This window comes from Stegastes partitus, unplaced genomic scaffold, assembly GCF_000690725.1.
Source record: "Stegastes partitus isolate 25-593 unplaced genomic scaffold, Stegastes_partitus-1.0.2 Scaffold157, whole genome shotgun sequence".
Lineage (NCBI taxonomy): Eukaryota > Metazoa > Chordata > Actinopteri > Pomacentridae > Stegastes > Stegastes partitus.
In genome coordinates, this window is record NW_007577888.1 from 711406 (window position 1) to 731302 (window position 19897).

General features: G+C 43.5%; 1 protein-coding gene across 1 annotated transcript in view; it reads left to right on the forward strand.

The window, feature by feature from the left end:
* The window catches only part of kdm4b (lysine (K)-specific demethylase 4B), a 52484-nt gene that overhangs the window by 22817 nt on the left and 9770 nt on the right, over window positions 1-19897 (forward strand). The window contains exons 7-17 of the mRNA XM_008279402.1: window positions 2984-3087; window positions 4571-4708; window positions 11490-11686; window positions 11925-12172; window positions 12421-12656; window positions 13089-13209; window positions 14424-14584; window positions 14739-14943; window positions 17173-17249; window positions 17587-17642; window positions 17864-17972. Coding sequence (XP_008277624.1) covers window positions 2984-3087; window positions 4571-4708; window positions 11490-11686; window positions 11925-12172; window positions 12421-12656; window positions 13089-13209; window positions 14424-14584; window positions 14739-14943; window positions 17173-17249; window positions 17587-17642; window positions 17864-17972 — 1652 coding nt within the window. The remainder of the gene's footprint in view (window positions 1-2983; window positions 3088-4570; window positions 4709-11489; window positions 11687-11924; window positions 12173-12420; window positions 12657-13088; window positions 13210-14423; window positions 14585-14738; window positions 14944-17172; window positions 17250-17586; window positions 17643-17863; window positions 17973-19897) is intronic.

Below are 19897 nucleotides of genomic sequence, written 5' to 3' on the forward strand. Positions count from 1 at the left end.
GACCCTAGTGAGGATTAGGCGGTGTATAGATGATGGATGGATAGGTTATTGTAAATCCTTCATCATCAATAGTGAGAAAGTTCATTAATATTGTACGATGGCTTTATCTTAAATACACTTCTCTTTGAGTCAATTCTTGCGATCCATTATGTTGAAGTAACTGTGCTTTAAAATAAATGTACTTCTTAAATGCATGGGTCGTTTTTCATGCATCACCAGTGACCCGCCATTAATATATTAAAATAATGAACAAATGCAAACATAGATTGTCATGTAGATGAAAAGATTATAAGAGCAATACATTACTTTGGAACTTTGACACCAACACTTTTATAGTGATATTAGTGTATTAGTTGAGTCATACCAGGGAGCTGAGGGCTTGATTGAATGAAATCAATGACGTACAGTGTGTTCTATAGTCCAGTGCTGTCTTGACCTTAAGCGTATCGAAGGGTTAAAACATGATTGTTCTGTTATTAATGATTTTCTTAAACGTTGCTGAAAATCAAACCTAAATAGATCCAAACGAGTCGAAATGTGATCGATGAGTTTAACAGTGGGTTTGTAAATCGAATCAAATACTTCAACCGTAAGATCTATATTGTACAGAGATAATCTTATCAGTCTTCATGTCAGCATTCATCTTTCAGTTAGTCAGATTGCAGCCTTCCTCTCTTCTTATCTAAGCAGCTGGCAGTAGGAGGAAAGCATTGCCAACGTTATTTAACAGGCACCCGCTGACCTATCAAAGCCATCGTCAGCACAGGCAGCCAACTGTTTATGAGGTCCTAAAAAGACAGTTATGGGTGTAGCAGGAACGCCAAAATGGGGCCGCGACAGTGGTCCTGTTGCTCGAAAACGTCTCTCCAAACATTCGACACAGCGACAGCCGTTGCTCTTATCGCTCCTCATCTCTGCGTTATTTCAGCCACGGCTTCAGACGTCTTTTTTCAGAGGGGGGTTAGGGTGGTCGGGGCGGGAGGGGAGGGCGCTCGGTTGGAGGCAGGAACTTAATTTTCAAACTCAAAAGGACAGAATGAAGCCTTTAAGTTAATATTACCCCGTGGAGAGCTCAGAGAGCCAGCTGCATTTTAATGGGGATTAATACCCAGGCTCTGTCGGCACATTATTCACCTTTATCAGCTCCAACAAGCAGGCAAGGCAGCGAGAGAGCAGAGTCCCTCTCTCCCTCTTTTGCTTTGTAGGGTGGAACAGAGGCTGAAACAATGCAGAGAAAATGAAGGATGAAATGGGTGCCGATTATACTGTCAGTCACATTAAAGTTTAACTGGGTGGAGGCTTGGATGGACCCCCCTTTGAGGCCCCGGCGGTTACAGACGGTAAAGAGTGGGAGAGAGAGTGAGTGATGGAGGAGAAATTCTTTCTTTTGATTATGCACAGGCCGTCTCTGTGTCTCTGTCTCAGAGAGCAAAAGTGAGCCTTTGTTTTACAGAGCAAGTTGGGCCTTTGAAAGCCCAAAATGTCAGAGCTTTATTATGATCTCAAAGCAGTGGGTGTTTTTAAGGAAGTGCTTATGCTTTGTAGCACAAAAGGTAACATTAGTAAGTTACTGCAGCTGCACAAGCGGGCTTTTGCTGACGAAAACGGCGGTGGCTGCGATCTCATTTGCTCAGTGTGTATTTTGCGTCGTCTGTCAGCTGCTGTGACTGCAGGATTTTTTTAGTGGTGACCTTGAGGACGGAGACACCAGCAGTTAGCAGCGTTAGACCTAATTTCATTCACATTACAGCAAACAAATGGTACCAAACAGTCTTTCGATGTTGATAGGGCTGCTGGTTTTACTCATATATTAATGACTGAAGCAGGTCTTCAGGCAAAGATTTTCTGTTTTGTTACTGAAGGGAATCACAGTTTTCTGAGGTGACGACATCCAGCTCCAGGTTTGTGCTGTTGTGTTCTTTCAGGTCCATCAGATTCACCCTGAACCTGGAGGCACACAATCAGTACAGCAACATACGGGTGGTTTTTACTGCCTCAAGTGCAGAATAATGTCTGTTAAGGAGGGATTTATTTTTTTCAGGTTGTGGGGTCGCAAACACAGTCACATTTCAAATGGAGACAAGCTGTTGAGTCGTCAGTTAAAATGATCCATCGCATATATAAAGGCAGCATAGACGTCGTCGTACTGATCATGGATGTCGTAAACTTGTAGAGTAATCGGACCAGTGCAGCACATGTAAACATAACATTACTCGTTTATTTGGTTTGTATCTTACACGGGGCTCATTTGTAGTTTTAAGTGAACTTCAGTACACTTAATGTAATCGTGCTGAAGAGGCTCACGTTCTGCTCATTAGTGGTTTTGCTGGATTATGATCATAATACTTCTGTACTGCAGTGTCTGATTTAGATAGTGTGAGATTATGATGCAAATGACAATGTGCCCCCATTCATGCATGTAATTATGGCGGGAAAGTTAATTCTTGACTACTGTACAGCAAAACCTACTGTTAGACATGCAGTTAGTGCATGTGTAGCATATGTCACACCGTATTTAGTGTCCATTCAACAGAAGCAAATCAAACGCGGGGACCGCAGGGGGATCATGACATCAGGGGATTGTTGGACCAGGAAATGATCGTGATAATGAGCGGCTTTCAGGAACAAGTGCTACGTTGGTGTCAGCTCTCAGTTAATAACCTTGAAATTACTGTACATCCTCCATTTTCTGCTGAACACTGCAACAGCTAGACAGCACCTCACATGCTTGTTTCCCTAACATTTGGACACCATCCTTGTTCTTTATATCTGAAGCGAGCTTATCGCTGGAAAAACAAAATCGTCTGGTGATCAAAACATTCATGTGCTGCAAGGTTTTACGGGACGTTTTTGCTTCGGTGTACTGCAAGTCTGTTGACCTGATGTTGGAGTTACTCATGATGTTACCATTGAGTTTCTCTCGTTCCCTCCACGTTCTGGTTATCAGTGAAACACCCTAAATGCCACCTGTCACCCTCTGCAGGCTTCTTCCCAGGCAGCTCCCAAGGCTGTGATGCCTTCCTTCGCCACAAGATGACACTGATCTCTCCATCCATCCTGAAGAAATACGGCATTCCCTTCGACAGGGTGAGTGGCAACCGGCCCATGTACAAATGGCACAGGAGGACTTTGTTTTTGTTTTTTGTTTTCTTTGTCATCGAGAAAAGAAAAAATCTTTACATTGGTCTTAGTATAGTCTGTGTTATAGTTAGAAGTGTCAGTTCTGAGTCACAGTCAAGACGTTAAAATGATTTAAAGACAAAACTCCAAAGACAAAAGCTAGTTGTTCTATTATCCCCTGGTCATGTGACTCAAAGTGATTGAAAGCTACCACTGTATATTGTTTATACACTTTGACTGTATTTTAATGCAACACCTTAAAAACACATGATTATTTTTGGTTATCAAGCCCCCTAACAAATTTACATCCTCCTTCTCATAGTGACCACAATAATGGCGTTAAGATAGCAAGAATGCTTGAAATCTATACTAGTCGAACGAAGAAGTAAAATGAGGTATTCTCTAAATGCTTCTCACTTAAATTACAGAAAAGGTGGGCTAGCTTCGACTGACGCAGTTTCGAGGCAAACATCACGACTGATGGTGACTGTAGTTATGACACAGTATGAGTAAAGATCTTCTCTCATATCTGTCATTGGAAATTAATTGGCATCTTTTCACCCTCTCTGGTTCAGCGTGCAATACAAGTACAAACATTTATGGATAACTGAAGGAGGAAAAAAAAGAAAAAAACTGGCACAGAACAGGCATCAAAAGTTCTCCACAGTCAGCAGAAGGTTTCCCACCCTCCAACCCCACTTTTCTCATCACTCCCCTCCCCCCCGAGGACGTCATTATCACAGCGAACATGTTACTTGCTACACACCTACAGTATCTTCCCTGATTCATGTGTAAAAATAAAACTGTCTTGTGTTCTTGCGAGAGCAAAAAAAAAGGGACGTTTGATATCTGAACCACTGCCTTTAGTTGAGGAAGTTTATCTGCCGCTTTCAGCCTCTACCCCTGTTTCTCCCCTCATGCCTGTCACCTTGTCGGGCTTGATGTGTCTCTTGATTGCCGGGATCCAGGCTTCACAAAGAAGTCGAGATCCACAGTCAGACATATAGGGCTTAAGTTTTGGGGCAACACATTAAAAAAAGAATGTGCTTAACTTGTCCTCCCATTTTAAAGATTCTCAGAATAACACTGAGCTCATGGGAAGACGCTCGACACTCGGAGCAGCAGTCATGTTAGGTGGAATTAAATTTGCTTGCAAGTCAGAAAAGTTTAGAGAAAAGTTCTTTCTGAGGAGCTGAACTCCCTGTTTATCCCTGAAACCTTAATGGCAAGTGTTACGCGATACTCGGGGGGTAATAAAAGAAGACTAATAGGCTTGAATCGGATCACGCTTTAACAATCAGAAAATCAAAAATCACGGCTGTAAGAAATAACCTTCTGTGTGCGCAGCGACCGACTCGGATATAAATTAGTAGTGCAACAGGAATGTAGCGTCAACAATCTTATCCTAAATGTGTAAATCCTTGTCTGTATTTTCTCGTTGTGTGAACAGATAACTCAGAACGAAGGGGAGTTTATGATCACATTTCCTTACGGCTACCACGCTGGCTTCAACCACGGCTTCAACTGTGCAGAGTCCACAAACTTTGCCACTCTGCGCTGGGTGGACTACGGCAAGATGGCTACCCAGGTAAGACAAGGCAGGCTGGCAGGGTTTATATTCAGTGCTGTTGCAGCGCCATGAAGTCAGTGAAAGATCTAAACTTCTAACTACAGTATTAGAAGTCAGAATTTTTTTTTCTTCTGAAATGAATCCAAAAATATTTGGGGGAATCTGCCCGTTATCAAGGATTTGATCATAATTTGAATGTATGCCTGCTTGAGGCAATGTTGGCTCGGTGCAGCTAAATATAAGTTGGACATGTTATTAGCAGGTGAAAAACCCAAACATGTATTTTGTCAGAATTCCGATGGCAGCCACCGGTGAGCTAACGGCAGCACCGGCAGGCAGCTATACGAGACAAGGCGTGAAAATGCAAAGTGAAAGAAAACATCTGAGACGCTTATTATTTCTGTCATCACGCAAACACTCTGCAGGCAAATGCAGACGCTTCACTTAAAGACATTTGATCTGATGTGTGATTCAGAGGCAGCTCTGCAGCCTTCCTGCTCTGGCTGTTTGCTTCTCTGAAGGGATGTAGTAATAGATCTTATCGAAATATAAAAGCAGCGTCTGGTTCTCTGCTGCACACCATCTGTTACCGACACTAACTGTACCCTCGCATCCGTGCACTGACGCAAACTGCCTCTTTGCCTGTGGGCTGTTGAGCATGAAATTGACAGGGCATGGATGGGTTGTGCAGGGGAGCCCAACTACAATGTCCTCTGGAACAAACTCCTCCCTTGTCTCTTTTCTATACATTCAGCTTGATTTTCCCGTCCACTCCTCCTCCCTCTCTTTCTCCTTGTGTGTGTGTGCGCGTCTCTTTTTTTTTTTTTTTTTCCTGCTTTCTCTCTACTTGGCTGCATGTCAGATTTATGAGGTGCCAGTTTGCAGAAGTACATCTCCCTCCCTTCTCACTCTTTCTCATTTTCGGCCTTCCTACTTTACCCATGTGGCCACTTGTAATTTAAGAACCAGTAGTCCAGGCTCCAGCAGTCTTCCCTCCACCGCTGCCCAAGGGAGCATCTCCACTGCACTTGTCTCAGTTTGATAAAGAAGAGCGGTCCATTCTGCACTACTAATCCGAGTCGACAAATCGACAGCGCAGCACACAGAGTCAGAGGAATGTGAAATGCAGCAGCTCGGCCAATGAGCATGGCTCTCTCTGCCAGTCCATTTTTCTCCTTCTTTCTCTTTCACGCAGGCGTTTCCACTCTCTTTGGGTGGTGGCAGCACTTACAGAGATGCTCCCATAACCAGTGCTGCATAATTGTACGTCTGATAACAGTCACCAGTTATTGTGGGTCTTTGTTTTTCACCCTTTACTGTGTAGGATAGTTGTAGAGAGACAGGGAAACATCTGGAGAAGAGTGGTGAAAGGGCATGCAGCAAATGAACCGCTGGCTGGATTCGGACTGGGTCGCCATCTTATCCGGTTGAGCTACCGGGGCGCCCCATTGTGAGTCATTTTGATGAAGAAGGCGGCTCAGCTGGTACAAATGGCACCGAACCTGTTGAAATTCATTTTTTTTCTCCCTTCCTGAATAGATCTTATTTTTGTTCTTCCTTATTAAAAAGACCTAAAAAGTAATTTCATTGTCATTGTATTCACTGGTTACCTTTTTTTTTTTTTTTTTTTTTTTTGTTCTTCCTTATTAAAAAGACCTAAAAAGTAATCTTGTTGTCATTGTATTCACTGGAATTACCAGTGAAATGTTATTTTAAAATTTATTTCAACTGTCCTTAAAACCTCCATTGAATCACCAGGTTTCAATGCCTTGAAAATCAGGTGTTAAATACCCAAACGTGCACTTACTCTACTACATTTCCCCGCCCTTAAGTACTGAACATATAATTAGAGTCTAATTGTGTTTTATCTCAGCGACAAATTTGTCAGCGATTTTGTTTCCGCTTCAGTTTCAGTTAAGCAAACGGTGTTTTATATATAGACAGTAGTTTTATATAGCTCGCTTACGCCAGCCACTCGCTTGGCAATAATGAAGTCTCTCATTTTCTCTCGGTCTTTCTCTTAACTCCCCCATCTTTCTTCCTCTGTCTTTGGCTCAAGCAGTCATCCGTTAACTCGTTTGGCCGCCTCCCCTCCTCTCTCCCGCCCTCCCCCTTACCGAGCTCGTATTCTGTCGGCACCAAACAGGACAGTGAACGATGGGGCTCGCTATCGAATTTGTCACCGTTTTTGGGGGCTGCCAGCACATGACAGAGAGAAGGAGAGCGAGTGAGCTTAGGTGTGCTTCATGTCTGTCTTAAATACATGCTCCTCCATTGCTGACCCATCTGTCTGACTTACGAAGCGAACACACACCTGCGGTCACAGCAGACCTCTTGTCAGCGCTGCTTGTGTGCCGTGTGTGCTTAAGCGTCTATTGTTTAAGGCATTGCGGTCTTAATTAACCTTCCTCTCAACCCTTTCTGGCTTTGCGTCAGGTATTAGTCATTTCCTTTTGTTTTGTTCGTCATTCAGGGGGTGAACATTGGTGGTGTTTCAAACAGACGTGTTGACTTGAATTTAAGCGAAAACCTTAAACCTCCACTGTTTTACCCGTTCTGGATCTAATCCCCAGTTGTCAAAATCTCTTCTGTAAGTGGTCAAACCAGTTGAGAATTACCAAGCAAGTCACTTACCGTAGAAGTCAAAGATTGCATAAAGATAAAGATAAAGATAAAGATAAACTTTATTCATCCTGAAGGAAATTGTTTTGCCAGAGTACAGTTAAAGCAAGCAAAACAGTTAAAGTAAACAAGTAATTCCAAATAAGAATAAAAATAAAAAGTAAAAAATAAAAGTAAATAAAATAAGAATACAAGTACCAGAGAATGATTAGCATGATTAGCCATCGCGGCATATTAACTGTACTTGGAATTTCTTGGGCAAGTTTGGTGGAAATCACGAGCGCATTGAACCCATTAAAGAAGTAAAGTTGGTAAAAAATGGTCCTGAAGGTTATTACAGTTATGTCTGCCACACCATTATGCTGCTGAATGTTAACAGTTGATGTCCTCTGGGGTCCGTCGTAATCTCAAAGAAAGCCTCTTTCTGTTCATTTGGTGCTCAGTCACAGTTTGCTGCTGTTCCCTCAGGCTTCCGGGGCGATTTTTCTGTCTGGGAGAGGAGCAGAAATCATCCTCCCAGTTCCCAGACTAAATCACATCACTTTGTCATCTCGAGAGTGAATTGCAGATGACTCGCTCCGTCTTTTTATGTTTGTTTGCAGACTTGTCGCGTGTCGGCCCGGTCGGATACGCCGCGATTGGACATCATGGATTTTTATTAGGCTGTTTACGTGCAACCTATGTCTGTCATGACTACTTAACGAGCCTCACTCATGTAGCTGTAGTGTAGACTTACTACATCATTTAACAGGATAAAAACATCTGTATTTATCAGGAAACAAACTGGATTTTTACATTTGGAAAACATGGTTGAAAGATGACGAGGTAGCAGCAGGAAATAATTCCAATTAGTTTACTTGGTGCTGTCGTCTTCAACTTTCTTAGTAAACATGACACACACATAGAACACAGTCTACAGAGAGTGTCATTATCACATTAGAAGCCTGTGATTTTACGTGATAATGCAGTGTGATGAAGGTTAATTGAGATGCGATAATCACAATTACACCGGAGGCGCTCATGAGACGTGGAGCAGCTCGAAGGCAGTCTTTGGCACATTGACCTGCTGTGCGTCTCAGATTTTAAGTCGTTTAAAATTGCAGTTTTAAATTAAAATCGCCGCTGGGAACAGCCTCTAATCAACCTTCCTGCTTTTATTGAAACAACATAGCAAAATGCAAACACAGAGATGTTGCTGTGTCTTGGTAACTGGTCACTTCTATAGCGCTTTTATCCAAAGTGCTTTACAGTGTGTTTGTCATTCACCCATTCACACACCAATGGCGACAGAGCTGCCATGCAAGGTGCTGCCTGCCATTGGGAACAACTTCGAGTTCAGTGTCTTGCCCAAGTCGACTGTGGAGGGGATCGAACCGCCAGCCTTGCGATTGGAGGACAACCCACTCGACCACCTGAGCCACAGCCGCCCTTGATGTTGGTTGAAGATTAGGAAAATTAGTAGATTTTGTAGTTTTACTTATAGAAAAGTCATTTGCCTGTAATGGCTTATCCAGGATTGCAACTTTTTCTTTGAAACTTTTCTTTTTCTAGGTCACGACTGCATCAAGTCTGCAGTTTCCAGCCCACCCTACAACTATTCACTGCTATTAAAGGGCAGCTGCATTGTAACTAAGGACAGCTTTTAGTTTGGAGGAGAGTGGGCCACAGACTTACGGCCACACGTTGAGATTAGTTTAATCGGTTGAAGTATCGCTGACATTTACAGCAGAAAAGTTGGTGCAACATAAACCTGACAGATGCAGCAATACGCGGCCGTGCGCGCTGTTTGTTACCAGCGCAGTCAGCTTTATGGCCGCGAACGCCTTACAACACTTACTAATGAACGTTTCTGCATTGCTCATTGTTTTCTTTTCAGTCGCCCTCTCTTTGCAGCATGTTAAACAGCTGTGCTAAAATGTGGGCGTATATGGAGATTTAAAGGAGCCAAAGAAATAAGTGGGAGGGCGAGAAAAATGAGAGCAAATGTAGTCCTTATTTAAACTTGCTCAGCATTATTTCTACTCAATGCAACTTGCGGAACAGACAAACAAGCAAATACCTCGAGTCTCGTTTTGCAGTAGGTGTTCACAGCATGAGCAGCTCGATGAAATACATCCCCGCTGTGAGAACTATTCAGCATTTTTGCACCTTTCGTAATTTTTAATTACATCTCAAATCATTCCTCATTCTTCGGATCGTCTTTCCGGTTATTTTCGTCCCCATCAGTTGTGCGATCAAAGCACGCATAACAAATTTGGGATAATCAAAGTTTCCCAGCTGCTGCGAGCGAGGTCGGACGGGTCAGACTCGAACCTTGTTTTGTTATTAATACTCCGAGTCCACGGATCCATCGAGAGTCCCCAGGCTCTCGGTTTTCTGTGGCTCCCACAATTTAGCTTCATTATGAGCCCGAGTATACTTCAGGGCTCATTGACTGCCTGCCTCAGGGCAAGTTTTTTATTTTCTCAGATCTTGCGCATCTCCAAATGCGTTTCCTCTAATTAAGTTTTTATATGATAATAAAGTGTAAGTCGTCGGAGCCCTTGAGGACGGCAACAATATCCACAACCTCTTTTTGGTTTCATTAGAATAAAAGAACGTATATCCTTGTACAAGTGGAAATTTTCAACAGGTGCAATCAGTGTAAGAGCAACGTTTGTCTTTTGTGTTTCTGGCGTGATGCGGTTTTCTACTAAAGGTTTCTTGGCGGTCGGATGTAGCCACGCTCACTTGCCCCCCCTCTGCCCTCCCACTTTCCCGATCCGCCACCCTGCACCCTCCACCCGACATCATATTTTAATGTTTCCGTCTGTCAAATGGTGTCTAGATGAGATGTAGCCTGGATATTGTTTTGCTGTGGAGGTGTGAGCTGTTGTGTTTCCAGTAATTGAACATAAGACTCTCAGTACTGCTCAGAAAATAATAGGGCCAGAATGTAATATAGCAAGCAAGGCACAAAAGAGAAATATTTTCATCTCGCTCTCTCTCCTCCCCTGTTTTTGTTTGCTGCATCTCCCTCTTTTTGTTTCCTTCATTTCTAAACTTTTTTTTTTTTTTGCAACTGCCATTTTTCACTCTATTACACACAGCACTGTGGTTTCCTCTAACAACTCTGCTGCTGCTGCTGCTTCAGCTGCTGCTTTCTCTCGTCAGCAGAATGATTCATTGACCTGTAATGTCATTCTGAAGGTTTTTGGAGACATTTTGAAATGCGAGCGGTTACCAGATGCAGCAGTCACTCTTATTTACATCTGAGGCTCATTCGCCAGGTCATACGTTGCGCTGTGTTTTATCTGCTGCCATATTTCAGACTAGCTTTGATCGGTGCTGTGAATACAACAGCGGACAGCTAATGGCGCGTGGTTTACTTACAGCTTGTGTGTGTGTTCTAATTCTCCTGCCGGGTTTAAGTAAGTTACTGAGATGGAGGTGTGAATGATTCAGACAGTTTAACCTTCTTTCTGTCCAAGTTGCTCTTGTTGTTTTTATACACGGTGCTCTTCTCACCTCATCCTACAGTAATTTGTACAGTGCCATTCAAAAATAAGCGTTATTAGTAAATGCTGTTGCTAATCCTACGTGATTACAGCCCAGATAATGTCACTGCCTCCATATTGTCGATAGAGCAAAGAGCAAGGTGTGTTATAATTAATATAACGCAGACTATAACCTCCTCAGACGGGCGCTCTGCTTAGCATTCATACACTCGACTTGTTTTTTTTTTTATGAAACATTGCAGATCCTTTGTATAAATACATTTAAGTTGAAGGAACACGTCTTGCTCTGCTGCTGTGCCTCTCTGTCCTCATCCATGTTGATTTTTGGATTCTTCATCAGTTTGCCACAGAAGGCGCTCCTCCTCTTTCTGATCACTCACTGCACCGAGTTCTCAGTCAAGAATCTGTGAAGTGTAGCTGAAAAGCTTTATCTGTAGCAGTTGCTCCATATGTAGACAAACTCCTCGACTCTCCAACTGTAGGGGATTAGGCTCTGAAAAACCTGAAAGCACTGGGATGTGACATGAGTTCCCAGGTTCTGTTTAACTAGAAATTAATTCGCCTTTTTTGTTTGTTTGTTACACAGAGTTTGCTTTCTTGTTTACCTGCAGCTATTCCCTCTTCTAACGCAGTGCCATGTCCTCCTCCTCCTCCTCCTCTGCATGTTTGTTTTTTCCCAGTGTTCCTGTCGAAAGGACATGGTGAAGATCTCCATGGATGTGTTTGTGCGCTGCCTGCAGCCTGATCGCTACGAGCTGTGGAAGCAGGGCAAAGACGCCACAATGCTAGACCACCTGAAGGCCACAGAGCTCAGCAGCCCTGAACTAGAGAGCTGGAGGCAGCATCGTGTCACCTACAGGGCTAACCTCCTGCGAAGGTGAGGGGTTTGATACACACACTGCTGTCGGGTATTAAGAATATCTCAAAACGTGCATCTGTTGTGTGAGTATATTTGACATTTTAGTATCAAATCCTGCTTTTGTACATAATGTGCTAATTCCAAAATGATCTGTGACATACTGAAACAAGAAGTCGCTGTTTAGCATAAGTGTAATACATGCAGATTTTATAAATGCATGAAGGTCTAACGTAGCCGTCTCTCTGCACTACCCCAGGGCCATGCAGAAGATGAAGCAGGTCCGTCGTCTGAAGCTGGAGGAGGTGAAGGTGCTGGCGGAGGAGGGCATTGAGCTGAATGCTACTGAGTACCAGCGTCAGGTGGAGGAGCGCGAGGCCCAGAGGAGGCAGGAGAGGGAGGAGCGTCTAGCCAGAGAGGCCATGATGACCCTGGAGGCCATGGAGCGTGAGGAGCAGGAGGCTGCCGAGGCCGCCGCTAAAGCAGCAGAGACTCCGACTGTGGAGGGTGAGGAAGAAGTGTTCAGCTACTGTAGTTTGTTTGTGTGTAAGGAAGGGGCTGTTATTTCAGAGTGTAAATTTAGCTTGGCTAATGTAGAACCTTTCAATTACAAAACTCATCACTTCTTAGCACAATCCACATCTCTGTATTAATCACAGTTCCTCATATAGTCTGTCACCTTTTCTTTTTTCTTTTTTTTTTTTAATAAGCTGTTGCCACTCCTGACTTTTTCTTCCCCTCCTGTTTTCTTGAAGAGCCAGAAGCCAAACCGCAGAACTTGACAGATGACGTCGAGAAAAAGAAGCCGAAAAAGCCGAAGAAGATCTCCAATATCCAAAGTGCCATGACTGGATTTGAGGAAGCATTTGAGCAGTTTGCTACGTCTGGCATCAATAATTCTAAGAAGGCCGTGGCCAGTCATGTAGACACTCTATCCCCGAGACACACTGACATCCCGGCAGACAGCAAGATGGATGTGAGTGCCACCCAGGTGAGAATGACTGAAAATCAATAGATTTCTCCTTCTGATTTGTGACACAATTAAACCTCTGAATTGGCTCATGAAAAGCAAAATTAATTCAGCCTGGCAAGAATTCACAAACATTTGCTGTCATCAGTTAAAGACACAAATCAAAACCGCAAAACAAATCAGAATGTAGGTGTTTCTCAGTGTTGATTAATGCAATATTGCGTAACAAATTGGCTTCCATGTAGCAGAAAGGTGTTAAATGCTAACAAGCTAATTAGGTATTTTCCTTCTTGCAAGTTTTATAATTTTTTTTTTCTAGTACAGCAAAGTCAACAGTTTACAAAATGAACCAGAACTTTTTAGCGTACCAACAAGACTTTTATTTGTAAGGTTAAAACACATTTAACAGACAGAAATGATCAGAAGACAATATAAAACAAGCTTTTTTTTCAGGCATGCTACTCCAAGATGAAAATGCCAACAGAGGTAAAAAAGAGTCGCCGCCACCCCCTCAGCAAGCCGCCCATGCGCTCCCCGCTGTCCATCGTCAAGCAAGACCCTACGAGTGACAAAGGTAGGTGGTTTGTATTTGGCACTTAGATATATGTACTGTAAACATATTCTTATTTTTTCAACTGTTAAGGAGTAGTCACCTTCTTCTATGAGCTGCAAATCCACCCACCTTGCTGATGAATCCACTTTACATACCGGACACTCTACAGTCTGACGTCATTCATTACATCTGTCAACTGATCTGCACCGACTTGCCTTCATTTTATACCCTAATATTCTGTGTTGTCTTTTTGCTTTTGTTTACCCCCTTTGTTGAATATTCATGCAGCTGTAACAGCTGAATTTCCCTCTGGGGATTAATAAAGTCAGTCTACAGTGTAAGAATTTGATCAATCTGGATGTCACTTGGTGTTCATGTAACCGCCTTGGAAACAGTTGCTTTAAAAGACCGAAGATATTTACACACAGATTTACCAAAAACACGATTTTCCAGAAACCTACGCTATTTGTTTCCCCCCGTCTCCCTCATTATTCATTTCACCCACTGGTCTCTCCATCATGGTGCTTATAATGAAGAAGACACCATTTCTGTTTTGATTATTGATCTGGGGAAAGAAAAACAAGCAGGACTGAAGCTCCCTGTGGGGATAATGAAATCAAGACAGCAAGGCTTATTTTCCCTGCTCTCCCTTCCGTGTTTTTCTTTTCATTTTCTGACTGACACTTATTGATCTGGGGATCATGACTTCCAATTACCTGCTTTCAAAGTCACTTTAAGTTGGCAGCAGGGGACCCGACTCGAGGCCTGTCCTTCAGAAGGGTGGATGGGGGACAAGGGGGGAGAGAGAGAAAGCAGGCAATGTGAAAAAAAAGACGGTTAAATGGGAAGCTTGTGAAAAGATCTTCCTGCCTTCTGTCCAGGTCTAACAAACGGTCTGGATCAGTAGCTTCAGGGCTTTACTGTAAAATTGATTCCCGGCCCTGAGTAGCAAATTATTAATGCCTGTCCTGTTTGCGTTCATCAGCCGGTTGTATCAGGAGTGGTGTTGTTATTGTCCGTGAACAGAATGTACTCTTCTTGTCTCTTGGCAGGGGGCTCGAAAAAGACTCTGGAGCTACTCTAAAAAACACTTAATATGCAATTCAGAGCAAAATAAAAAATAATCACCACCGACAAACCTTCCCACATGTCTTTACGGTGTGTCATTTACCGCTAATTGTGGATATTTTCTTTTGCGGCAGCAGCCCTGTAATTATTTAATTTCCTGCCCACAGAGCTGTCCTCACCCATGCCGCTGGATAGCGACATGAAGAAACAAGAGCACCTGTGGCAGAACCATTCACCCAACTTCCTGGCAGAGAAGGCTTTCAACGCGGCGGTGGCTGCACTCCAACCGCACTGTGCTGTCTGCTCGCTCTTCTGTCCGTACACTAAGGTAAAGCCGCGCACTGCCGCAGAGGTCACAGTTCAGGAGGTTAGCACTGGTGATAACAAGAAGCTGACTATTAAAACTACTAACTGACACATTGACATATGTCTTTTTAACCATTTTATTTTAAGGAGTTCCTAATTCTCTGCAACCTTTTCAGCCACAAAAAGACGGCTCGGTCGCAAGCGATGCCGTGCGCACCGCCCCTCCCCGCCACGGCAGCTTGACTCGTCCACTCGTCCCAGAGATGTGTTTCAGTGTTGGAGCAGGAAACACAGAGCCGCCACCCACCAACTGCCACATTGGGGAGGATGGAACCAGCCTTCTGATCCGCTGTTCATCTTGCCACATGCAGGCTCATTCCAGTACGTATTAAACTTGTCTGTGTTGGGCTAACATTAGGGCACAGCCTGGTTCACTACGCCCTCCTTGCTGTGGATTAATAACACTTCTGGACAGGTGTGCTAGTTTTTGTGAATTCTTTTTAGACAATCTTAAAAAATGCATTCGTGCGCAGCAGTGTTTGTTTTTCAGGAATGAAAAGTTAAAGCTCCTGCAGCTACGGGAAGAGTTCTAGCAAAGAGAATTTGATTAAAGCTCCTACTGAAGGAACTTCCGTTAGTGTTTGTACAGCCGCAGAGACGTGGAGCACGTTGGTGTCAAAGCATGTCAGAAGTCGGCCTTTTCATATTTTCGGCTGTTTATTTACAGACAGGTGGCAAATTAAAGTGAAAAAAAATGAACCCTGATCCCTGCAGTGAGAGGATCCGGTGGCTCTGTGATGCCTGGGGAGCGTTTTGCTGGCATGGTTTGAGTCCAGTTGGCCGCGGAGAGGGAAGAGGAAAGTTCTTCTGAGTAATGGCCTTTACCTTATGACGGAGCATTTCCATCCTAAAGGGAGTGGTCTTTTTCAGGATGACGGTGAGCCCATCCACAGGGCACGAGGCACCACTGGATGGTTTGATTATAGAGTGAATCATATGCTATGGCCTTTAGAGTCATCAGACCTCAGCCCAGCTCAACACCTATGGGAGATTTTGGACGGACATGTTAGGCAGCAATCTGCACCAACATCATCAAAACATCAAATGAGGGAATAGTTTTTGAAAGAATGCCTCCAGATGAAGTTTAGAATTAAAACCAAGCAACATCAAAGCTGTTCTGGTGGCACATGGTGGTCCAACACCTAATAAAGAAACCTTACACAGTTTTTTCCTTTAATTTGTCACCTGTCCTCTTAACTCTATATATGATACATAATAAAGTCTACATATGTTGTACAAGGGCATAGATGTAGCTGCAAACATACATTTTGAAAACACAAATTTACGACTTTACAGTGTAGTTAACGTCACAAACAGACACCCGCTGGTTGTATAACGGAGCGTAGAAGCTCTTTCTTTACTCAACAATATTTTGTGAATGTAGAAGTCTTTTGTCCGCGTATTTTTTGTAGAAACGTTGTATTTGATTCTGTTCTGCAGCATTTGATTGATAACACAAGCCCATACACGGACTGGCAAGTTTTACAGACTCCACTGGACATTTCACTGTGTTTCTCTGCTCACATCCCTCCTCCCTCCCCTCCCCGGACCCCTGAGAATAGTGTTGGAAAAATAGGAAGCACAGAAGACGAGACTCCAGAACAGCAGTACAACAAACTGTCTGCTCAATTCCCCCGTTGCCATGCTCAGTGAGGCTTTCTAGTTTAACTCTCCTTGACTCGGGTTAAACTAGCTAAGAGGCTGTTGAAGCAGCGCAAAGGTCTCTCTGAGAGCAGAACACCATAAACTTCCCCAGCTCCTATTTACTCTGCTTTCTGCACTTCATCATTTTTTCACAAGAAAGTTGACTTTTAAGGGCATCTTTGCTTCTGTAGAAGCTAAGGACAGGAGAGCTGGAGAGATAGGCGGCTTGTTAGCATTATGTTACCTCAGGATTCTCTCTGTGCTCAGCTCTAGTTCCTATGGCCAGATGCAGGGAGGAGCTGTCTAGACATTTTTAAGTTTGCTAATAGTGCACATAGTATGTTCATCATGCATGGTTAAAAAAAAAAGAACAGCGTTTCGAACTATAAGCACGAAAGGATGTTTTGCGTCTGGCTAAACACACCACATAAATCTAGTGAGAAACACACACACCAACCCTCTTGGGTTCTTATTATCCCTAAAGCTGGAGTGCACCTTCAAGGCCAGTTCATTAGTCATCCAGGGATGAGCCGGGCTCAGCTGGGGAAACAGCGCTGCTATTGATAAGAGGACATGAAGCAGAAAGATCTCCTGTCAAAATCGCCTGCTCTGGGCTCCATCCCTTTTGCTCCTCATTGTTTGGGAGTGGACACCCAACTAAAAAATCATTCAGACCTGTCCAGGTGTTACATAAACCTTCAAGCCTTGTTGTGTAGAAGCTCGAATTGGAGACAGTGATGGGAAGATCGAGCAGGTTATAAAGAAAGAGCGAACAAAATGGGCAACAATAGATTTGTGCTTTAAAAAAAGATGGGAAAAATGGGGGTAATAAACCTGAATATGTTTCGAGCAATGCTAAATGTTAGTGGGAAGATATGTGAGGTCATTAACGTCTCCTCCCTACAGGCTGTTACGGAGTAAAGCCAGACTCTGTCGGCGATTCCTGGATGTGCTCCAGGTGTGCAGCAGGAGCCTGGACAGTGGTGAGTAGAAGCCATACCTGATGCCAAAACAGTCTTTTGGCTCACTCACACGTCTAGAAAAGCTGTTCTCCTCCAGGATTAATAGAAGGAGACTGAGGTGCACATGTTTCAGTGGACTTGCCTACATTTTTTACAGTCTTGGCCAGGGCTCCCTTGAAAAAGAGATCTTGCAATTTCAAGGAGACTCACCTTGTTAAATAAAGATTAAATTAAAAAAAACATTATTTAGAGTAATGTCTGTTGTTGTAAAGACCACGTTATTATTATATACGATAATCAGTGTCACTCTGTTCTCTGTTTCCCAAAACTTAGTCGTCGTTGTCTCTCTGTTTCACAGGAGTGTTGCCTCTGTAACCTGAGAGGAGGAGCTTTGAAGACCACCACAGACAACCGGTTAGTGTCACGTGCACGGTTTGGATGTGGCATTTGCATAATTAGCAGCAAATGCGCTAATGTGAAAATTCCAGAGGCGTTTATTAAGCAGGAAACAATTAAAACAGAAGACATCATGCAGAAAATGGTGTTTGTAACGTACCGACTTTCCATTTAAGAAGATTTTCCTCACGCAAGTCCTGCGTTTATATGGCGCCTTTTCCCTCTCTCTGTGTTACCAGGTGGGTCCACGTCATCTGTGCCATTGCTGTGGCCGAAGCTCGCTTTGTCAACGCTATTGAGAGGCAGCCGGTGGACGTCAGTGCTGTCCCAGAAACCCGCAAGAATCTGGTACGGAGTGACAAAGAAAAGATTTACACATGGTTCTTATCCTGAAGTTTAATGTAAAATGGGCCACATTTAAACCCAGCCAGGACCATCTCTACAGTCACTATCTTTATCCTCCCTGTTTGAAGAGAGTGGAACTTCTCACTGCAGCTGTTTAATTTCATTCGTCCGTCTACACCATTACAAACTTCTTTCCTCATCCCTGATCTCCCTCTCTTGGTCCTTTTCCTACATTTAGGCGACTCGCTGTCTTTCCTGTTCAGTGCCTCCGTGTCTGTCACTTCCTCTGTTACCCTCCCTCCTTACTTGGCGGATGGATAGCTCGTTTTTTTTTTTTTTTATCTTCTTCTTGCGAGTAGAGGAAGACATGGGGTAAAACAGATGTGCTGAGGGGAATGGCTGAATAATCAGCTGTCATTTCTCACTGCGCCAAATGAACTGCATCGATCCCGTGGGCAGGAGGCAATTTTCCCATTGCTGCTGTGTCTTTGAACACAACTTGTCCCCTGCCTTCCCTTTCCTCTCGGCGTCCCTCCTCCTCGGTCTCCGCTCCCCCTGCTCCAATCACCCGATCCCCACTTCACAGGCAAAAGCAGTGCTTGCTGGTGCATTATCACAAATCTACAAATAATGTCACCTCTCTCCCTTCCCTTGTCTTTGAATAATCTATCAAAGACAAGCTGGGTGACATTTGCATCCGAGTGCTGTCAAAGCAGGTTTCCTCCATCTCCTCTTAAAAGGCTGCGAGAAGAAGCTCTGCGGTCTAATGATTCGGATGGCTGGGCTGATCAAATGTGAGCACGCACCCTTGGAACCAGTTTATATTGCACCGTGTTCAGCAATCAGTGTTTTTTTTTTTTTTCCCTTCTCCCCCCTCCTCCTTCCCCTCCTCCCATCTTTGAACATTCGGTTCTCAGGGATGGAGAGATTTCACACTAGTTGCTTTTGTGTTAGTTATTTCAGAATTTCTCAGGCACAGTAACGCTGCTCAAATCCTCAAAAGTTGTACCTTTCCCAAAGGTAGTGTTGCATCTTGCACCAAGAGGTACTGCGATTTCTGTTCTTGTGAAAAAACAGCCTCGAGCTTGGAAATGCAAGCTTCTTAAATAAATCATCACACAGTCTTTAAAACTGTTTTCCACCTACCATTCCAGGTCCATTCTCCCGCTGCATGAACAAAACAGCGACTTGATTGTTTTCGTTACTTATTGGCCGGCCAGTTATTTTCTCTGTTGGTTAATTTTTCAGTTCAAGGGTTGTCAGTCTTTTTTTTTTTTTGATGCCGGACAACTGGCAAACAACGGTTAGATGGTGAGGAATAGACCAGGCTGGATGTACTTTAGAAGACATGCATCAGGAAGTGAGCAACACCCAACAGAAGTATGAAGAAAAACACATTTAAGTGGAGAGAAATGCATGAGGTCAAGACAACATGTCAAAAATTAAGCAAAGTTAAAAATAAGCTAATTCATTCAGTGCAATTCAATGAGTGTTTTTCTTTGAATAATCTCTTCAGCCTTCGTGTGCAGTCTGCCTCAGAGGGTGGATGTCACGTGAACTGTTTTCGAAATAACGATTAAATGTAATCTCTAACAAACGGCAAGTTTAAACGCAGAAAAAGAAGAAATAAAGAACCCAGCTGGTGTTTTTTTTTGTTTGGTTTTTTTACTGCCATTGTTTCTCCTCCATGTTGCTCTGGTGTCATGTCACCGCCTGCCTACGATGTCAGCGGTGGGAAAAACTAATACCGGCTGCTGAAAACTATAAAACCCACAGCAGCTGGTGAAATATCTGCCCTGCACCGGTGCAAAAATGAAGTATTGACACTTTAATAAAGAATTTTTATTTTTTATCGATCGGCGGCGCGGCGCACTACAGCTGCTCGCGGTGTGATTCTTCAACAGGATGACACACAGACGAAAGGATGG